Source organism: Pantherophis guttatus, chromosome 18 (assembly GCF_059756535.1).
Source record: "Pantherophis guttatus breed Tessera chromosome 18, ASM5975653v1, whole genome shotgun sequence".
NCBI classification, from domain to species: Eukaryota; Metazoa; Chordata; class Lepidosauria; order Squamata; family Colubridae; genus Pantherophis; species Pantherophis guttatus.
The window spans coordinates 2,906,210-2,923,042 of record NC_142080.1 but is presented as its reverse complement, the minus strand read 5'-3'; the positions used below and the strand labels follow the sequence as shown (position 1 = coordinate 2,923,042).

General features: G+C 53.4%; 2 protein-coding genes across 3 annotated transcripts; one reads left to right on the top strand and one right to left on the bottom strand.

The window, feature by feature from the left end:
- Positions 1-1,080: 1,080 nt before the first annotated feature.
- LOC117658879 (uncharacterized) lies at positions 1,081-5,438 on the top strand. 2 transcript variants are annotated; one of them, XM_034406997.3, is made up of 2 exons: positions 1,086-1,411; positions 1,790-5,438. In XM_034406997.3, exons 1-2 carry the CDS (start codon positions 1,373-1,375, stop codon positions 3,290-3,292), a joined length of 1,542 nt encoding a protein of 513 aa, XP_034262888.2. In that variant the 5' UTR covers positions 1,086-1,372; the 3' UTR covers positions 3,293-5,438. The 2 variants fall into 2 exon arrangements, with proteins under 2 accessions (XP_087737441.1, XP_034262888.2); XM_087881315.1 differs by having other exon boundaries at positions 1,081-5,438.
- Positions 5,439-9,536: 4,098 nt separating this feature from the next.
- On the bottom strand, positions 9,537-11,734 carry LOC117659200 (uncharacterized). Its single transcript, XM_060685088.2, has 4 exons — positions 11,602-11,734; positions 11,098-11,161; positions 10,429-10,581; positions 9,537-9,850 (listed from the first exon to the last, which is right to left on the bottom strand). Exons 1-4 carry the CDS (start codon positions 11,638-11,640, stop codon positions 9,804-9,806), a joined length of 303 nt encoding a protein of 100 aa, XP_060541071.2. The 5' UTR covers positions 11,641-11,734; the 3' UTR covers positions 9,537-9,803.
- Between the last annotated feature and the right edge of the window lie 5,099 nt (positions 11,735-16,833).

Sequence of the window (16,833 nt, the reverse complement as noted above, 5' to 3'; positions counted from 1 at the left end):
TTTCCCCAGACGAGTGAATGAAGCACACACACACACCCCTTGGGTTGGGTGGGGGGGCGCACAGAGAGAAAGCAAGCAGCCTACGAATCCCTTTTGGTGCTGGCGGAGAGCGCACAGGTGCATTCCTAGAGGGGCGGCTTTGGGGAAGGGACTTGAACCTCGGTGGGTTTGGCCCTCCGCTTCCCCAGATCTCTTTCCGAAATTGAGAGGAGGTGGGTTTGCTTGGGAGGAGGTTGCAGACACTTGGGATCCTTCCTTCCTTCCTTCTCCATCACTGGAGTTTGTTTTTAAGAAGGGACTGGCCAGCCATTTGTCTGAAACGGGATAGGGCCTCCTGCCTGATCAGGGGGTTGGACTAGATCAGGGGTCCCCAACCTTTCAGACCTCAGGGACCACTAAATTCATAGTTTTAAATCCCACGGACCGCTAATATGGGAGGGGAGCCTTGCCAGCCTCTATTCACCTCTCCTCACCTGCCTGCCTGGGCTCCTTAGGACCCCAACAGGAAGCAGTTGTTGGAGCTAAGCAGCCACCACGAGAAAGAATTGGCAAAATAGCTGCTCAGTTCAAATTGGATCTGACCGAGAAGGAGGCTCCGTAGAAGCACCTCACTGAGGACTAGGAGCATAGGCTTTCCAAGCAGAGGGGAGACCTGCGGGAGTGCAAGGCCAGATACCGGTGCCTGGAGGCTCAGTGGGCTGAGATGGTCAGTCGGTTCCAGGCCATGAAGCTGCCCCACTGGAACGAGGCCCTCCGGCTCTTCGCCACCAGCGACGCTTCCTTCCAGCCTTCGCCCAAAGCCCCACACCAGGAGGCCGAAGCAGACCCCGTGTCGGAATTTCTGCCCCCCTCTGACCAGCACAAAAAGACCCCTGATTTAGTGCAATATAAAAAAAAATGCAAATAATTTTTCTGCCGACCACCAAAATTTTCTCACGGACCACCGGTTGGTGACCGCTGGACTAGATGACCTCCAAGGTCCCTTCCAACTCTGGTCATTCTATTCGATTCTTCCGAGTGTGCGGAGAGAGAATCCGAGGGAAGGGAAGGGGTTAACTTCCTGCCCGTTAGGCTGAGTCAATCAAGCCTTTGTAGCCACGCCTCTCGGGTCGACTTCTCCATTTTCCCATTCAAGTCTTCAGCACAACAGACGCATTTTCTCCCACTTCCATCATTCCAATTCCAGAACAAGATTAAGAAAAGAAAAAAAAACCACTTCTACAGGAGAAGGAAAGCCAAGGTCCCTCTGATCTTCCCACAGGCCTGCGGAGAGGGACCAGCTCCAGTGCAGACTGTTTTTGGCGGCCATCCAAACAGCCGCGTCTTCAATCCAGAGCCATCCGCCTCTCCGAAGGACCCGAATCCCGGGAAAATGGAGCCTTCCGAGGCAGGAGACAGCCACGAGGAAACCGTGAGTGGGGAAGAACTGAATCCACCAGCCCAAAAGCCCCGGGGGCCCAAGAAACGCTCCGTCACGCCCAAAACGGTGAAAACAAGGGCAGAGGCCAGAATCAGAGCGCAGGCCCTTCTCGCCTCCAAAAAGGCCCCTAAGGCTAAAGCCGAGGAGGAGGAAGAGGAGGAGGAAGAGGAGGAGGAGGAGGAAGAAGAAGAGGAGGAGGAAGAGGAGGAGGAGGAGGAGGAAGAGGAGGAGGAGGAGGAGGAGGAGGAGGAGGAGGAGGAGGAGGAAGACCAAAAGGCCTTAGAGGGAGAAGAAAGGGAAACGGAGCAACGCAGGCAAGAGAGCCCCCTGGTGGACAAACCTAATAGTTCCCGCGCTTCTCATCTGCAGCCGTTACAACCTCTAACAAAGGAGGTTCGTCAGAAGGCTAGCCCGATGCGGTCACCAGATGGCGCCAGAGAGCCACAGCGTCCAATCCCTTCGGTTTCAAATCTCCCACCGGAAAGTCTTTGGGAGGAGCCGGCTCCTAAGAGGAGAAAGACTGCCCCAGAGGCTACCTTCACTCCTACAGCTGCGGGACTCCGCCCAAGGGAGAGACAGCAGACAGAAAAGTCCTGCCCAAAGGAGCCAGAAATTTCTCCAGAAATCAGACTAATAATCGCAGAGGCCATTGCTCAGGGCATTGCTGCAGGCATGCAACGAAACCAGCAGGCAGCCTCTGGAAACACTCCACAGCAGGGGCAGCCTCCTGCACCCAATAATCCCAAGGACGTAGCTGCTCCTCCCAGGGCCCTTTCCCCTGCCTCTTCCATGTTCAGCCAAGAATCCCTCTCGGATGATGAGGAACATCAAGGGTCGATGCTGTCTGAGGACAAAGGAGGGACAACGGATACCCTGGGCTTCACAGGACTCTTCCGCCCTGCCTTGTTTAAGACGCTTCTCCACAGAGCCAAGGCCACGGCTCGGATAGGAGGGGATCCATCTGTATCAGATCCGGCCTCAGGCTTATCTGACCCCAATAGTCTGGTATTCTCAGAGCCCACCACAGATAACGAGGAGATCCCCTCCCCAAAATTGTTCCTGGATGCCGTCCAGCGACAATGGGCCCAACCAGGGGCATATCCAGGCCCAAACGTGACTGACAAGCGGTTCTACAACGTGGCCCCGACCCTCGCGGCGGCCTTAGAAATACCAACCATCGACGAGCCCGTGGCAGCCTTAGCCTGCGTCAACATGATAACCAATGACCCGGACGAAGGTTTGAATCCAGAAGACAGGAAAGCTGAGATATCGCTCCGCAAAGCCTATCACGCGGCTGCCTGGGGGGTTAAATCGGCTACGGCTGCTTCCTTCTTCAACAGAACTTCCGTGCTCTGGCTCAAAGAGCTGCAAGCCAGAATCCCAGCCACCGACGTCCAAGCTCACAAGGACCTCAACAACCTGATCATGGCGGCAGAATATTCTGCCGATGCCACACTGAACTCGGCCAAGTTCGCTTCCAGGGCCATCGCCTCTTCCGTGACGGCCCGACGGCTGCTGTGGCTCCGTTACTGGCAGGCAAGCATGAAGTTCAAGTGGAAGTTGGCCTCGGCCCCCTTCAAAGGGGAGAACCTATTCGGAGAGGCCTTAGAGCCTGTGCTCATAGAGACCCATGACAACAAGAAAGTCCTACGCTCTATGTCCAGACGCCCCAACCAGCGGTCTCAGAATCCTCCCTTCAGAGCAGCCGACACTGGAAACGACTTCTCACAACCACAAAGAGCATACTTCCAGCCTCAGGATCGCCAATCCAATAGGCCCGGCAACAGAGGGCAGCAGAACAGGCAGCAGTTCCAGTCCAAAGGGCAATTTGGAGGCGGCGGAAATCATCCCTACAATCGCTCCTCCAGATAACTGCAAATCCAACCCTCCCATTGGTGGCCGGCTAAGCCTCTTTGCGGCTCAATGGGAGGAAACGACCGCAGATGCATGAGTCCTTAACACCGTCCGACTAGGCTTTGCTCTCGATTTTCTTGATTTGAGGTTCTTGATTTGCTGCCCCAGGACAAGAAGGACCCTCACGGAAGCTGCAGTCCTACACCTGTCGGACATTCAAGCCACCTTTCAATAGATTCTCAACCTAAAAAGACTCAACAAGCATACAAGAGATTCAAAATGCATGTCCTTCCAGTGCATACTGGAGAGCAGGCCTCCCTGCAGCCTCCTGGGACCAAAAAAGGGCTGTGGGGGGGGGGGGACACTGCACTCCCTTCCCTCACAGCCCCTTTTGGGCCTAGCAGGCCTCCCTGTAGCCTCCTGGAACAAAGAAGGGCTGTGCGGGGGGCACTGCACCCCCTCCCCTCATAGCCCCTTTTGGGCCTAGCAGGCCTCCCTGCAGCCTCCTGGGACCAAAATGGGCCGTGGGGGGCACTGAACCGCCCCTCACAGCCCCGTTTTGTGTCTAGGAGGCCTCCCTGCAGCCTCCTGGGGCCAAAAAAGGGCTGTGGGGGGAGGGGGACACTGCACTCCCTTCCCTCACATCCCCTTTTGGGCCTAGCAGGCCTCCCTGCAGCCTCCTGGAACAAAGAAAGGCTGTGGGGGGGGGGCACTGCAGCCCCTCCCCTCACAGCCCCTTTTGGGCCTAGCAGGTCTCCCTGCAGCCTCCTGGGGCCAAAAATGGGCTGTGGGGGGGGGACACTGCACTCCCTTCCCTCACAGCCCCTTTTGGGCCTAGCAGGTCTCCCTGCAGCCTCCTGGGGCCAAAAAAAGGCTGTGGGGGGGGCACTGCACTCCCTCCCCTCACAGCCCCTTTTGGGCCTAGCAGGTCTCCCTGCAGCCTCCTGGGGCCAAAAATGGGCTGTGGGGGGGGGGACACTGCACTCCCTTCCCTCACAGCCCCTTTTGGGCCTAGCAGGTCTCCCTGCAGCCTCCTGGGGCCAAAAAAAGGCTGTGGGGGGGGCACTGCACTCCCTCCCCTCACAGCCCCTTTTGGGCCTAGCAGGCCTCCCTGCAGCCTCCTGGGGCCAAAAAAAGGCTGTGGGGATGGGGGCTCTGCACCCACCCACCCCCACAGCCCCATTTTGGGCCTAGGAGGCCTCCCTGAAGCCTTTTGGGAACAAAAACGGGCTGTGGGGGGGGCGCCACCAAGGGACAGGGCAAGCCCAGCCTTTTCCAATGCGGGGGGGGGGGAGATATGTTTGTCCTTCCATTTAGGTTTAATTCCATGCAAGTTTTTTTCTCCTGATTTGATCCGTGGGGAAATTCCCGTTTCCCCCCCCCCCCACTCGAGAGTTCCCAGTGGGAATGGAAATATTCCCAATGCTACGGTCCTCTGCAGTTAGGAATCCCACTGGCTCCCCGAACAGGCAGGGAAGAAGCCACATTGTTGTCTCGCCTTCCTTTTGAACAGTTCTCCGTTCTTCCTCTATTTTTTCTTTCTCTTTGCTTCGTTCCTTCGTTCCTCCCCAAATTCCCCCTTGGACAGGTGCAGAATACGGCAAAATGCTCCTCTGTCATGGAAGGAAGGATTTCGTTCCCAAAATCGTGGAGGGAGACCCCCCAAAATTGAATTGGGATGAGAAACGTTTGAAAGAAGTCTTCAAAAATTTTACTTTTTGCAGCCCCCCTCCCCAAGTTTAATCCCTGCTTCATTCTGCTCCGGTGCCGGTTTTTTTTTTAAAACTGTGGCGCAGGAGCCCTGGAGGGATTAAAATAAGTTGGCCACTAAACAGATCGGCTCCCGGGAAAGTCGGAAGGTGGACAAACTGAATTTGCAAAAGGGGAGCAGTTTTGCAAGGCTGCTGCATAAGGGGGAAGTTGGGGAGAGGGAAGAAATTTGGGGAGGGGGCTGTTTTCAGCCTGGACTCCCCTCCCCTCATTCTGAATGGGAAATATCCTCCCAACTGTTTGCAAGACCCTCCCCAATTTTTTTCCTCTTGCTGTGTATACCAGTATTAATTGCTAATATTAATGACAATGCCCGCCTTTTTTCTCTTACCTAGTCCTATCGGGTATTGAGGGGGTGGGGAAATGTTCCAATAAAGCCCATTCATTGGTTAAAGCCCCCGCCTCTCTTTTTTATTGCCTCTGCTGGGGTCCAATCCGGTTGATTTCATGCAAGCAGGACAGCCGGTAAAGGAGGGTGGAAACTAAGATTGTGTGAAGGTGTTTGCTAGCCTTACCTTCCAGCACTGATGATGTTACTTAGTTGGGTCATGAAACGTCTGCAAGTAAACCTACCAAGCTCCTCGGTGCTCCTCCTTGGTTTTGTTGCAGACGTCTTATGACCCAATTAAGTAACATCATCAGTGCTGGAAGGTAAGGAGGTTTGCAGAGTGCAGGAGAAAGGGAGGAGAAAGTGTGTGTGTTTGATGCTTTCTAAGCCTAGAGGTCTTTTTGGCCGACATCTTATTACCCAACTGGCTAACATCATCAGTGTTGGAAGGGAATGAGGTGAGAGGAAAAGGAGGGGGAGGAGGAGGAGGGTGGGGTCCTTGGTGCTCTCTGGTTTTCTGGCCGACGTCTCATGACCGAACTAGGTAACATCATCAGTGCTGGGAACAGCACTTCCATTTTTAAGGCTTTGACGACGTTCAGGGGAGCCGTCAGTCAATCTGCACTTTTGTTCGGTGTCCTTAAGTCCTTCCGGATTGGTTCCCATGTCCCCCAACCTCAGGCCAAGTCATAGAAATGAGCAGTCCCGAAAAAGTGAACATTAAAAATGAAAGTTAAAAGAAAAGATGAATGAAAAATGATGAAAATGACTGTACATGTAAATGTGTTTATGAGAAATAAAATAACAACAACAAAACAACAACAAAAACAATAATAATAATATTAACAGTAAACCTTAACAGTTCCTAGGTCCTTGGTTAGGACTCGAGCTGCTGAGCTATTAACCAGCCTCAAAGGCTGTGAATCTCACTAAAGATTAAATAATAATAATAATAATAATAATAATAATAATAATAATATTAACAGTAAACCTTAACAGTTCCTAGGTCCTTGGTTAGGACTCGAGCTGCTGAGCTATTAACCGGCCTCAAAGGCTGTGAATCTCACTAAAGATTAAATAATAATAATAATAATAATAAAATAATAATAATATTAACAGTAAACCTTAACGGTTCCTAGGTCCTTGGTTAGGACTCGAGCTGCTGAGCTATTAACCGGCCTCAAAGGCTGTGAATCTCACTAAAGAATTAACTAATAATAATAATAATAATAATAATAATAATAATAATAATAATAATAATAATAAAGAAATGCCAGCCAGCCCACACTGCCCTCTTCAAAGGGACTCCATTCCAAAACTCCTTCCTCCTGGGGGCAATTAACTCAGCCTCTTCGGGCCCCTGCAGGCTGAGGCTTCTTTGGGGACCCCCCCCCCCTTTTTTTTGGGTAGTCCCTCAAATAGCCCCAGCAGACCCAGAGTGGCCATTCAACAGGCAGCTGTGCAACAGGTGCAGCTGAAGGCGCTTTTGAGGATTTCGGGCGGAGACAGAAGCATCCACCTGGAAGTAAAGGGATTTTTTTTAAAAAAATCGCTATTATTTTAAAACGGGGGTTTCCCTGCTCTCTCCCCCCCACCCACCAGAACCTCCCCTGGCCCTAAGTAAGGGGATCCTCCCAGCTGGAGGCTGATGGGAGTTGGAGTCCTCAGCTGCTGGGAGAGGGTTTTTTTTTAAAAAAAAGGGTGAGCCCCCCCCCAGCTGGTGAGATCAGCTCTCTCCAGATGTTAGGGCGTCTGCTTTCCAGATGTAAGGAGGATGGATTGGGTGGGAGGGAGGGAGGGAGGGAGTGGGGGGGGGCAAGGGCTCCCCCTCCCCAGCTTCAAGAGACATCCAACCGGGAGAGCCTTCTCCAAGCCCGGCTAAGCGGCATCACCTGTTGTTTCGCGCCCACCTGCAGCCCAGCCACTCCCGGGTGAGGCTGATGGGAGTTGGAGTCGTCAACTGCTGGTGAGTAGGAGGAGGGTTTGAAAAAAAGGAGGGGAGCCCCCCCCCCAGCTCTATCCAGATGTTAGATGCCTTCCAGATGTAAGAAGGGCTGGAGGACGAGGATGGAGAGGAGGGGGCGAGCCTGGCACCCACCGCGGCTCCCGTGGCCGCCCTCCGCCCGGCTTCTCGCCACGGCAGCCCCTTCCCCGAGATCGCCCGGAGTTCGTGCAAGGAGCTTCCCCGGGGGGGACGGGGGACCTGCTGGAAGAGAGGCTCCACCGGGGCGACTCTGGGCGTCCAGGGCGCCCGACGGCAAGAAGGGGGGTGGGTGGGTGGGGTCGCCAAAGAGCGACCCCGGAGCAAGCCACGCTTGGATAAGGGGGGTCTGGTTGCCTGGGGAGGGGAGGGGAGGTGAATATCGGTGGGTTTGGCACTCCTCTTCCCCAGACCTCTTTCCGAAGATGACTGGGGGGGGGTTGCTGGGGAGGGGGTTGCAGACACTTTCCTTCCATTCATCCTTCCATCCTTCTTTTCTTCCTTCCATCCATCCATCCATCCATCCTTCCATTCATCCTTCCTTCCTTCCATCCTTTTCTTCCTTCATTCCATCCATCCATCCTTTCTTTCTTCCTTCCTTCCATCCATCCATTCCTTTCTTCCATCCTTTTCTTCCATCCATTCCTTTCTTCCATCCATCCATCCTTCCATTCATCCTTTTCTTCCTTCCTTCCTTCCATTCATCCTTCCATCCTTTTCTTCCATCCATTCCTTTCTTCCATCCATCCTTCCTTCCATCCTTTTCTTCCTTTTCTTCCTTCCATCCACTCCTTTCTTCCATCCATCCTTCCTTCCTTTTCTTCCTTCCTTCCATCCATTCCTTTCTTCCATCCATCCATCCATCCTTCCATTCATCCTTCCTTCCATCCTTTTCTTCCTTCCTTCCATCCATCCTTCTTTCCTTCCATTCATCCTTCCTTCCGTCTTTCATTCCTTCCTTCCATCCATCCATCCATCCTTCCTTCCTTCCTTCCATCCATCCATCCATCCTTCCTTTCCTCTATCCATCCATCCATCCTTTCTTCCTTCCCTTCCCTTCCCTCCTCCATCACTGGGTTTGTTTTTTAAGAGACTGGGACAGCCATTTGTCTGAAATGGGATAGTGCATCCTGCCAGATTAGGGGGTTGGACTAGATGACCTCCAAAGTCCCTTCCAACTCGTGTTATTCCCTTATTCTGATATTACGGTGGGGTCTGCAGAGAGGAGGAAGAGTGGAAGGAGAACTGTGGGGTCCTTGGTGCTCCCTGAGCTTGCTTTTTTTCCTGCAGATGTCTCATGACCCAACTAGATAACACTATCAGTGCTAAAGGGCAGAAGGGTCTCCAGAGAGGATTGTTGGATCTTTGGTGCTCCCTGAGCTTGCTTGTTTTCTTGCAGACGTCTCCTGACCCAACTAGGTAACATCATCAGTGCTAGAAAAGGAGGGGGGTTTGTGGAGAAAAGGCGGAAGAGGAGGAAGACTGTGGGGTTCCTTGGGGCTCTTTGAGCTTGATTTCTTGCAGACATTGCCTGACCCAACCTTAGCAACATCCCCACAATTGACCCCAAAATATGTTGTGAAGCGAGACATTTGTTCAGCGAATTTCTTGTCCCACTTTATGGCTTTTCTTGCCACCGTCGCTAAGTGAAATCACGGCAGTGGAGGTGAGTAACCTGCTTCTTAAGGGAATCCAGCTCCCCCACTGGCTTCGCTTGTCCGAAGGTCGCAAAAGGGGGATTATGTAACCCAGGGACACGCCAACGGTCGTAAGTACGAAACGATGGCCAAGCGTCTTGAATTTTGATCACGCGATCGTGGGGGGAATGCTACGAAGGTCGTAAGTGTGAAAAACGGTCACTTCTTTCAGCGCCGTTGCAACTTCGGTCACTAAATGGACCGTCGTAACTCGAGGACCTGTATTTATAACATAGCTGCCTTCACAAGAAATCCTTGTGATCAGCAAAGGCCGAAACTGGAAAAAGAGGCGGGAGGGGGGTTTCCAGAAGATAGAGACCCCCCCTCCTGTTAATTGCTCCCCCCTCATTTGGTGGATAGGATCCGTAGCTAGCAAACGCCTTCATACAATCTTAGTTTCCACCTTCCTTTAGTGGCTCCCTTGCTTTGCATAAAATCATCTGGATTGGACCGAAGAGGAGGCAATAAAAAAGAGAGGCGGGGGCGTTAACTAATCAATGGGCTTTATTGGAACATTTCCCCACCCCTCTCCCTACCCGATAGGACGAAAGAGAGAGAGAGAAGGCGGGCATTCTGATTAATATTAGCAATTAACACGGTATACACAGCAAAACAGGCAGGAAATTGGGGAGGGTCTTGCAAACAGCTGGGAGGATATTCAGAATGTGGGGAGGGGAGTCCAGGCTGAAGACTTCTCCGGGTTTCCTTCGTGGTGATCCCCCGCACGATTTGTGAACCCGCTTCCCGTACACATCACGGAACCACTCCACGTCCGACGACCGCCGGGAGTCGCTCACGATCTGCGTTGGCAAGGAAGAAGAGAAGAAAAAGATAATGAACCTTTGGGGACTCGAGTTCGAATTCTGGCCATCCCCCGTTGTTAAACAGACCAGCTCCGTCCGCCCTGCCAAAGACCCAAGATGGGAGTTGGTTCAAAAGACAACTACGGGCAGTCCCCGACTTATGACGATTCGCTGAGTGACCGTTTGAAGTTATCGAGCTGAAAAATAAGGGACTTAGGATGGGTTTTTTCACAATTATGACCGTCGCAGAACACCTGTTGCCCACACGATCAAAATTCAAGACGTTTGGCAACTGACTCATATTTACGACGATCATAGTGTGTGTCCCCCCACCCCGGAGAGGGTTACACGATCCCTGTTTTGCGACCTTCCGATAAGCCAAGTCAACAGGGAAGATGGACTCCCTGAACGACCGTGGGACTAGCTTAACAGTTTGCCCTGATTCGTTTAACAACGGTTGCAGGAAAGGTGGTAGAACGGGGCTAAACTCACTTAAAAACTGCCTTGCTTAGTGACTCTGGGCTCAATGGTGGTCGTAAGTCGGGGTCTACCTGTCTTATTCCCCCTGGCCTTACCCAGATGGGTTGCGTCACGCCTTCCACCACAATGCGGCAAAAGAAACCAGGATCGCTCTGGCGTCGCTCTTCCCCCCAACGGATCATGTCTTCCCGATAAAGTTCCTTGTAATCGGAGGCGTCTAAAAGCCGCTGGAAATCCAGGCCATGTTCCTGCGTGCAAAAAAAACCCTCAACTTTTCCTCTGCAATTCTCCAAATTCAGCTCCCTAAAATTCCAAAAAAAGGTCCTTATTCACCAGCGGAACTCACCGCCACATGAAAACTCTTAAAGTGAGAACAGACAAATCGCTCCATTCCAGGGAGCATAAATGTCCCTTTAATTTTATTATTTTTAAGTACACCAAGAATATATATATAGGTTTTGTAAAAATTTTTTTAAAAAAAGTTCAAATGTTTGCACTCAAATAAATTCACATTCAAAAACCCTCCAAAAGAATCAAACAACAGAAAAACATTTTAAACTAAATTTACCTATTGATTCAATGTTTCTGCTTGAATAAAATCAGATTCCAGCCCCCCCCAAAACCCAGATAACAAAAAACACAATCAGTTTTAAATTAAATTACCTATTTAATAAGGGTGTCGTGCTCAAATTAATCCAGAATCTACCATCTCCCAGATGGTTTTTTTAAAAAGGCAAAATAAATCAGTTTTAAATCAAAATTACCTTTGCGTACTGCTCTTTCAGAGGCCCGGATAAGCGGAGAATGGTGCAAACATCCAACTCCAACCTGCCAGCAAAAAGACAAGGAAAGGGAAATCAGAAGTCAACCGATTCAGAATAGAGCCTCCCTAGCCAGCAGCAGTCTTACCTCCCAATGCCCAAAAACAGAGGCCAAACAATCCTCAAACTCTGGAAAGATGCTGGAAGTTGGGAGCTGTTCTGTCCGATTGCCCATGGATGTGTGTGTGTTTTCTGCCGTTTAGCTAGGAAAGTGACGGAGCTTCCAGAGGCAGGAGTAGTTTACCACCCCAATTATATCCACAAGGGCTCCAGGTTTTTTTGTCTTCCCCCGCCCAGTTAAGGCATTGAACCACCTCCACCCCTCAACTGACATATCTACAAGATTTCAGCTAAAAAGAACTGGATTCTAAATTAAATTTAGATCTGCCGGAGTCGAGATCGAATTTAATCTGGATTTTAATTTAATCTAACGGGTTGGACACTCACCTCGTCTGCCGAAAGCCGCTTCACCGGAACCGAAGGCATCCACCTCTGCAATCTCGATGGAGGACTGCTTCTCGTGGAGTTGGCTGTCACTCGCCGAGGCAATGGAAGAGCCCAAAGTTCATACGATTTGGCGATGGATGTGATGCGGCCCACTAGCGGATCTGGCAGCAGATTCGGGGAAGAACCTGGGCCAGTCCTAGAGTCTGGAGAAGGCTCGGACGAGGGCTCTGTGTCGGAGGCAGAGAGGCGGCCAGAGCCGTCTGACAGTTTTCAGCTGCCTTTGGAGTCAGACATCAGTGAGGCAGGCAAAGAGCTGGAGCCTGTTCCTAGTGTGCGCGTGCTTGCGCAGAGTTGCCAGATGAAGGGAACAGCTAAACAACAAGGGTCAACTCAGGAGTAAAGCCACAGGTGGACGATGAATGGCCTCTCCCAGAGGGAATAAAAGAGGAGCAAAAGGGGAATGGAGCTTGCAGGAGACAATTAGTTCATTCCTGCGTTCTTGCCAAGCATTGTGGGGGTCTGGAAAAATATCGGCCTGGCTACTCGCCAAGCCTGATAAAGGTCGGGAATTCTGAACTATCTTGAAAGACTGTGGGAGAAGAAAAGACTGTGGGAGAAGAAAAACTGTGGGAGAAGAAAAACTGTGGGAAAAGAAAGGTAGTTCCCAGGTGGGATACCGGTGCGCCGTTGGAGGCTTTTAAGTTAGTCGTGCCTCTGATAAAAGCTGCGCACAATTGGGTGTCGTGCGAGGGACGCACGATAACACAGACAACAAGGCGGCCTGCTAGCCCCTCCCCCAACCGCACACTGCCCATGTTTGGTCCCAGGAGGCTGCAGGGAGGCCTGTAGGCCCAAAACTGGGTATGTGAGGTGGGGGTGCAGCGCCCCCTCATGGCCCGTTTTTGGTCCCAGGAGGCTGCAGGGAGGCCTGTAGGCCCAAAACAGGGTATGTGAGGTGGGGGTGCAGCGCCCCCTCATGGCCCGTTTTCGGTCCGAGGAGACTGCAGGGAGGCCTGTAGGCCCAAAACAGGGTATGTGGGGTGAGGGTGCAGCGCCCCCTCATGGCCCATTTTTGGTCCCAGGAGGCTGCAGTGAGGCCTGTAGGCCCAAAACGGGATATGTGAGGTGGGGGTGCAGCGCCTCCCCACGGCCCGTTTTTGGTCCCAGGAGGCTGCAGGGAGGCCTGTAGGCCCAAAATGGGGCACAGGGGGTGGGGGGGAGGGTGCGGTGCCCAAAATGGGTCCGCCTGTACATTGGATGTTCCTGTGTTATCTTCTGCGCGCAGGGGTAGAAGATCCCGTTCTGCCCTCTGACCGCCTTCTCTCCCGGGGGTCCTGGGGTGGCTGCTCTCTTGGCCTTTGATAGGAGTCTTGCTGGCTACGTCGTCTCTCAGGAGAAGAACGTGGTGCCGGCTGCTGTTGTTTTGTACGTCCTCCTGTGACCACTGGCCATGTGTCATCTGGATCTCCCTGTGGGCTCCGTGGCCGAACAGACTGGTGTCCGTATTCATAGCGAGCCGGTTCGGTTTTTTGAACGTACCTCCCCTGGTTATGGCCGCTGACATCCATCACTGGAGGTCTTCTGATGGGATCCGAACTCCGGTAGTTATATCGCTCCGGCCACATTTCTGGTAAGGCAGGAGGAGCCACTGCACGGCCCTGGTATGCAGACGTGTCCAGGGAAGGATGGCGATAGACGACACCACCTTGCCTAACATTTGTGAGAGGAGGCCTCCTCGGATCTGGTTCGCCAGAGTTCTGATGCTGCCCTGGCGGTCCTGGGGCAGGGAGACTGTGCCTGCTGTCCTGTCTATTTGTGCTCCTAGGTGAAATACTCTGTCGGTAGGCGAGAATTAGGTCTTGTCGTAGTTGAGTGAGAATCCGTGCTACTGCAGGTTCCGGAATGTGAAGCGGAGGTCTTCTGTTGGCCGGAGGTGGGTGGTTTGGATCAATATGTCGCTCAGGTAGCGTTGGACGCGAATAGGGATAGTCCTGAGGTGAGCCAAGAGAATTGCTAGGATCTGAGCGAATGTTCTGGTTGCTGAAAACAGGCTGAACGGGAGGGTCCTGTACTGGTAACCCTGGTTCGTGTACCAAAACCATAGGAATCGCTGATGAGCCGGCAACATAGGGAGGTGTAGGTATACTTCTGTTAGACCTATTGACATCAGGATGTCGCCCTCCTGGATGCTCTCCAGTATGGACTGGAGGGGCTGCAGTTTGATGGTCTTGCTTACTAGATGCTTGTTGAGTCTTTGTAGGTCGAGAATCACTTGAATGTCCAACAGGTGTATCATCAACCTTGGGGGTCTCGGGAGAAAATCGAGAGCGACGCCTAGTCGGACGGTGTTCAGGACCGTCGGTGTCCGCAACGTTGGATCTGCGGTCGTTTCCTCCCACTGAGTCATGAACAGACTTAGGCGGCTGATTTCCTTTGCCTTGAAATGACTGTTTGGACTGGAACTGCTGCCTGTTATTCCCTCTGTTGCCGGGCCTATCAGATTGGCGATCCTGATGCTGGAAGTATGCCCCCTGTGGTTGTGAGAAGTCGTCTGCGGTGTCCACTGCTGTGAAGGAAGGATTTTGAGACCACCTATTGGATTGGTGATCCTGAGGCTGGAAGTATGCCCCCTGTGGTTGTGAGAAGTCGTCTGCGGTGTCCGCTGCTGTGAAGGAAGGATTTTGAGACCACCTATTGGATTGGCGATCCTGAGGCTGGAAGTATGCCCCCTGTGGTTGTGAGAAGTCGTCTGCGGTGTCCGCTGCTGTGAAGGAAGGATTTTGAGACCACCTATTGGATTGGCGATCCCGAGGCTGGAAGTATGCCCCCTGTGGTTGTGAGAAGTCCTGTGCGGTGTCCGCTGCTGTGAAGGAAGGATTTTGAGACCGCCTATTGGATTGGCGATCCTGAGGCTGGAAGTATGCCCCCTGTGGTTGTGAGAAGCCCTGTGCAGTGTTGGCTGCTCTGGAGAAAGTATTTTTAGACCGCCGGTCGGGGCGTCTGCACATAGAGCGTAGGACCTTCTTTTTGTCTTCCGTCTCTATGAGCACAGGCTCTAAGGCCTCTCCGAATAGGTTGCCCCCTTTGAAGGGGGCTGTGGCCAACTTCCACTTGAACTTTACGGTTGCCTGCCAATAACGGAGCCACAGCAGCCGTCGGGCGGTCACAGAAGAGAAGATGGACCTGGAAGCGAACTTGGCCGAGTTCAGTGTGGCATCGGCAGAGTATTCTGCTGCCATTACCAGGTTGTTGAGGGCTTGGTGAGCTTGGAGGTCGGTGGCTGGGATTCTGGCTTGCATCTCTTTGAGCCAGAGCACGGAAGTTCTGTTGAAGAAGGAAGCCGCCGTAGCCGCCTTAATCGCCCAAGCAGCCGAATTATAGGCTTTGCGGAGCGATACCTCAGCTCTCCTGTCTTCTGCATTCAAAGCTTCATCCAGGTTATTGGTTATTATGTCGGCGCAGGCTAAGGCCGCCACGGGCTTGTCGATGGTTGGCATTTCTAAGGCCGCCGTGAGGTTCGGGGCCACATTGTAGAACTGCTTGTCAGTCATGCTCTGGCCCGGATACCTCCCTGGTTGGTCCCATTGTTGCTGGATGACATCCAGGAACAGTTTCGGGGAGGGGATCTCCTCGTTATCTATGGTGGGCTCCGAGAACACCAGACTATTGGGGTCAGATAAACCCGAGGCCGGATCTGATGCGGACGAATCCTCTATCCGAGCCGTGGCCTTGGCTCTGTGGAGAAGCGTCTTAAACAAGGCAGGGTTGAAGAGCCCTGTGAAGGCCAGGGTATCCGTAGTCCCTCCTTTGTCCTCAGACACCATCGACCCTTGAGGTTCCTCATCGTCCAAGAGGGATTCTTGGCTGTGTATGGAAGGGGCAGGGGAAAGGGGCCTGGGAAGAGCAGCTACGTCCCTGGGATTATCGGGTGCAGGAGGCTGGCCCTCGTGTGGAGTGTGGTCAGAGGCCGCCTGCTGGTTTTGTTGCATGCCTGCGGCAATGCCCCGAGCAATGGCCTCTGAAATCATTAGTCTCATTCGCGGGGTAATTTGTGGGTGCTGCGTCTCCTTTGGGAGGGACTTTTCTGGCTCCTGCGTCTCCTTTGGGCGAAGTCCCGCCACTGCAGGAGTGGAGGTAGCCTCTGGGGTAGTCTTTGCCCTTTTAGCAGCCGGCTCCTCCCAAGGAGTTTCCGGTGGGAGATTTGACACCGAAGGGAGGGACGAAAGCTCATCCTGTTCTATCATTGGAAGCGGCGGGTCAGAAAGTTGCTCTCCGGCGCCATCCGGTGACTGCACCGGGCTAGCCGTCTGACCAACCTCCTTTGTTAGAGGTTGCAAGGGCTGGGGCTGAGAGGCCTGGGAATGTTTAGGTTCGTCCACCAGGGGGCTCTCTTGCCCGCCTTGCTCCCCCTCCCCCCCTTCGGCCTTAGCCGCTTCTTCTTCCCCACCCAAGGCCTTTTGCTCCTCCTCCTCCTCCTCCTCCTTTGCCTTAGGGGCCCTTCTGGAGGAGGGGAGGGCCTTTGCCCTGATCCTGGCCGCGGCCCTCGTGGTCACCGTTTTGGGGGTGGCGGGACCTTTCTTGGGCCCCCGGGGCTTCGGGGCTGGCGGGTTCAGTCCTTCCCCACTCACGGTTTCCTCGTGGCCGTCTGCTGCCTCGGGAGGCTCCATTGTCCCGGGCTCGGGGTCCCTCGGAGAGGCGGATGGCTCTGGATTGGCGGCGCCCACGAGAGTCTGCACCGGAGCCTCCCCGGGCAGTGACTCCAGGCCCCTCCGCAGGCCTGCAGGAAGGGCAAGCGAGGCCTGGGCTCTAGGAGCCGCAGAAGGGCGGCCTGCCCCCGCTGGGCTTCTCCTGCAGGAATTGGGGGCTTTTTTTCCCTTTCCTCCTGGCGCTGGGATGATGGGAGCGCAGGAAACGCGCCTGCCGCGCTGGAGACTCAGTGGGAAAATGGAGAAGGGGAGCCGAGGGGGCGGGGCTACGAGGCTTTGAGTGACTCAGCCCCGGAGAGCAGGAAGGCGGAGTTAACCCCTTCCTTGCCTTGGCCTTCCCTCTCTCGGCGCGCTCCGGAGGAAGAGAAGAGGAGGACAAGGGTTGGGAGGGGCCCGGGAGGTCATCTAGTCCAACCCCCTGGACCGTTTCAGACCAAGGGCTGTCCAGTCTCTCTCTCTCTCTCTCTCTTTTTAAAAAAGGCTTCTTAAAAAACCCCCACTGATAGAGAAGGAAGGAAGGGAAGGG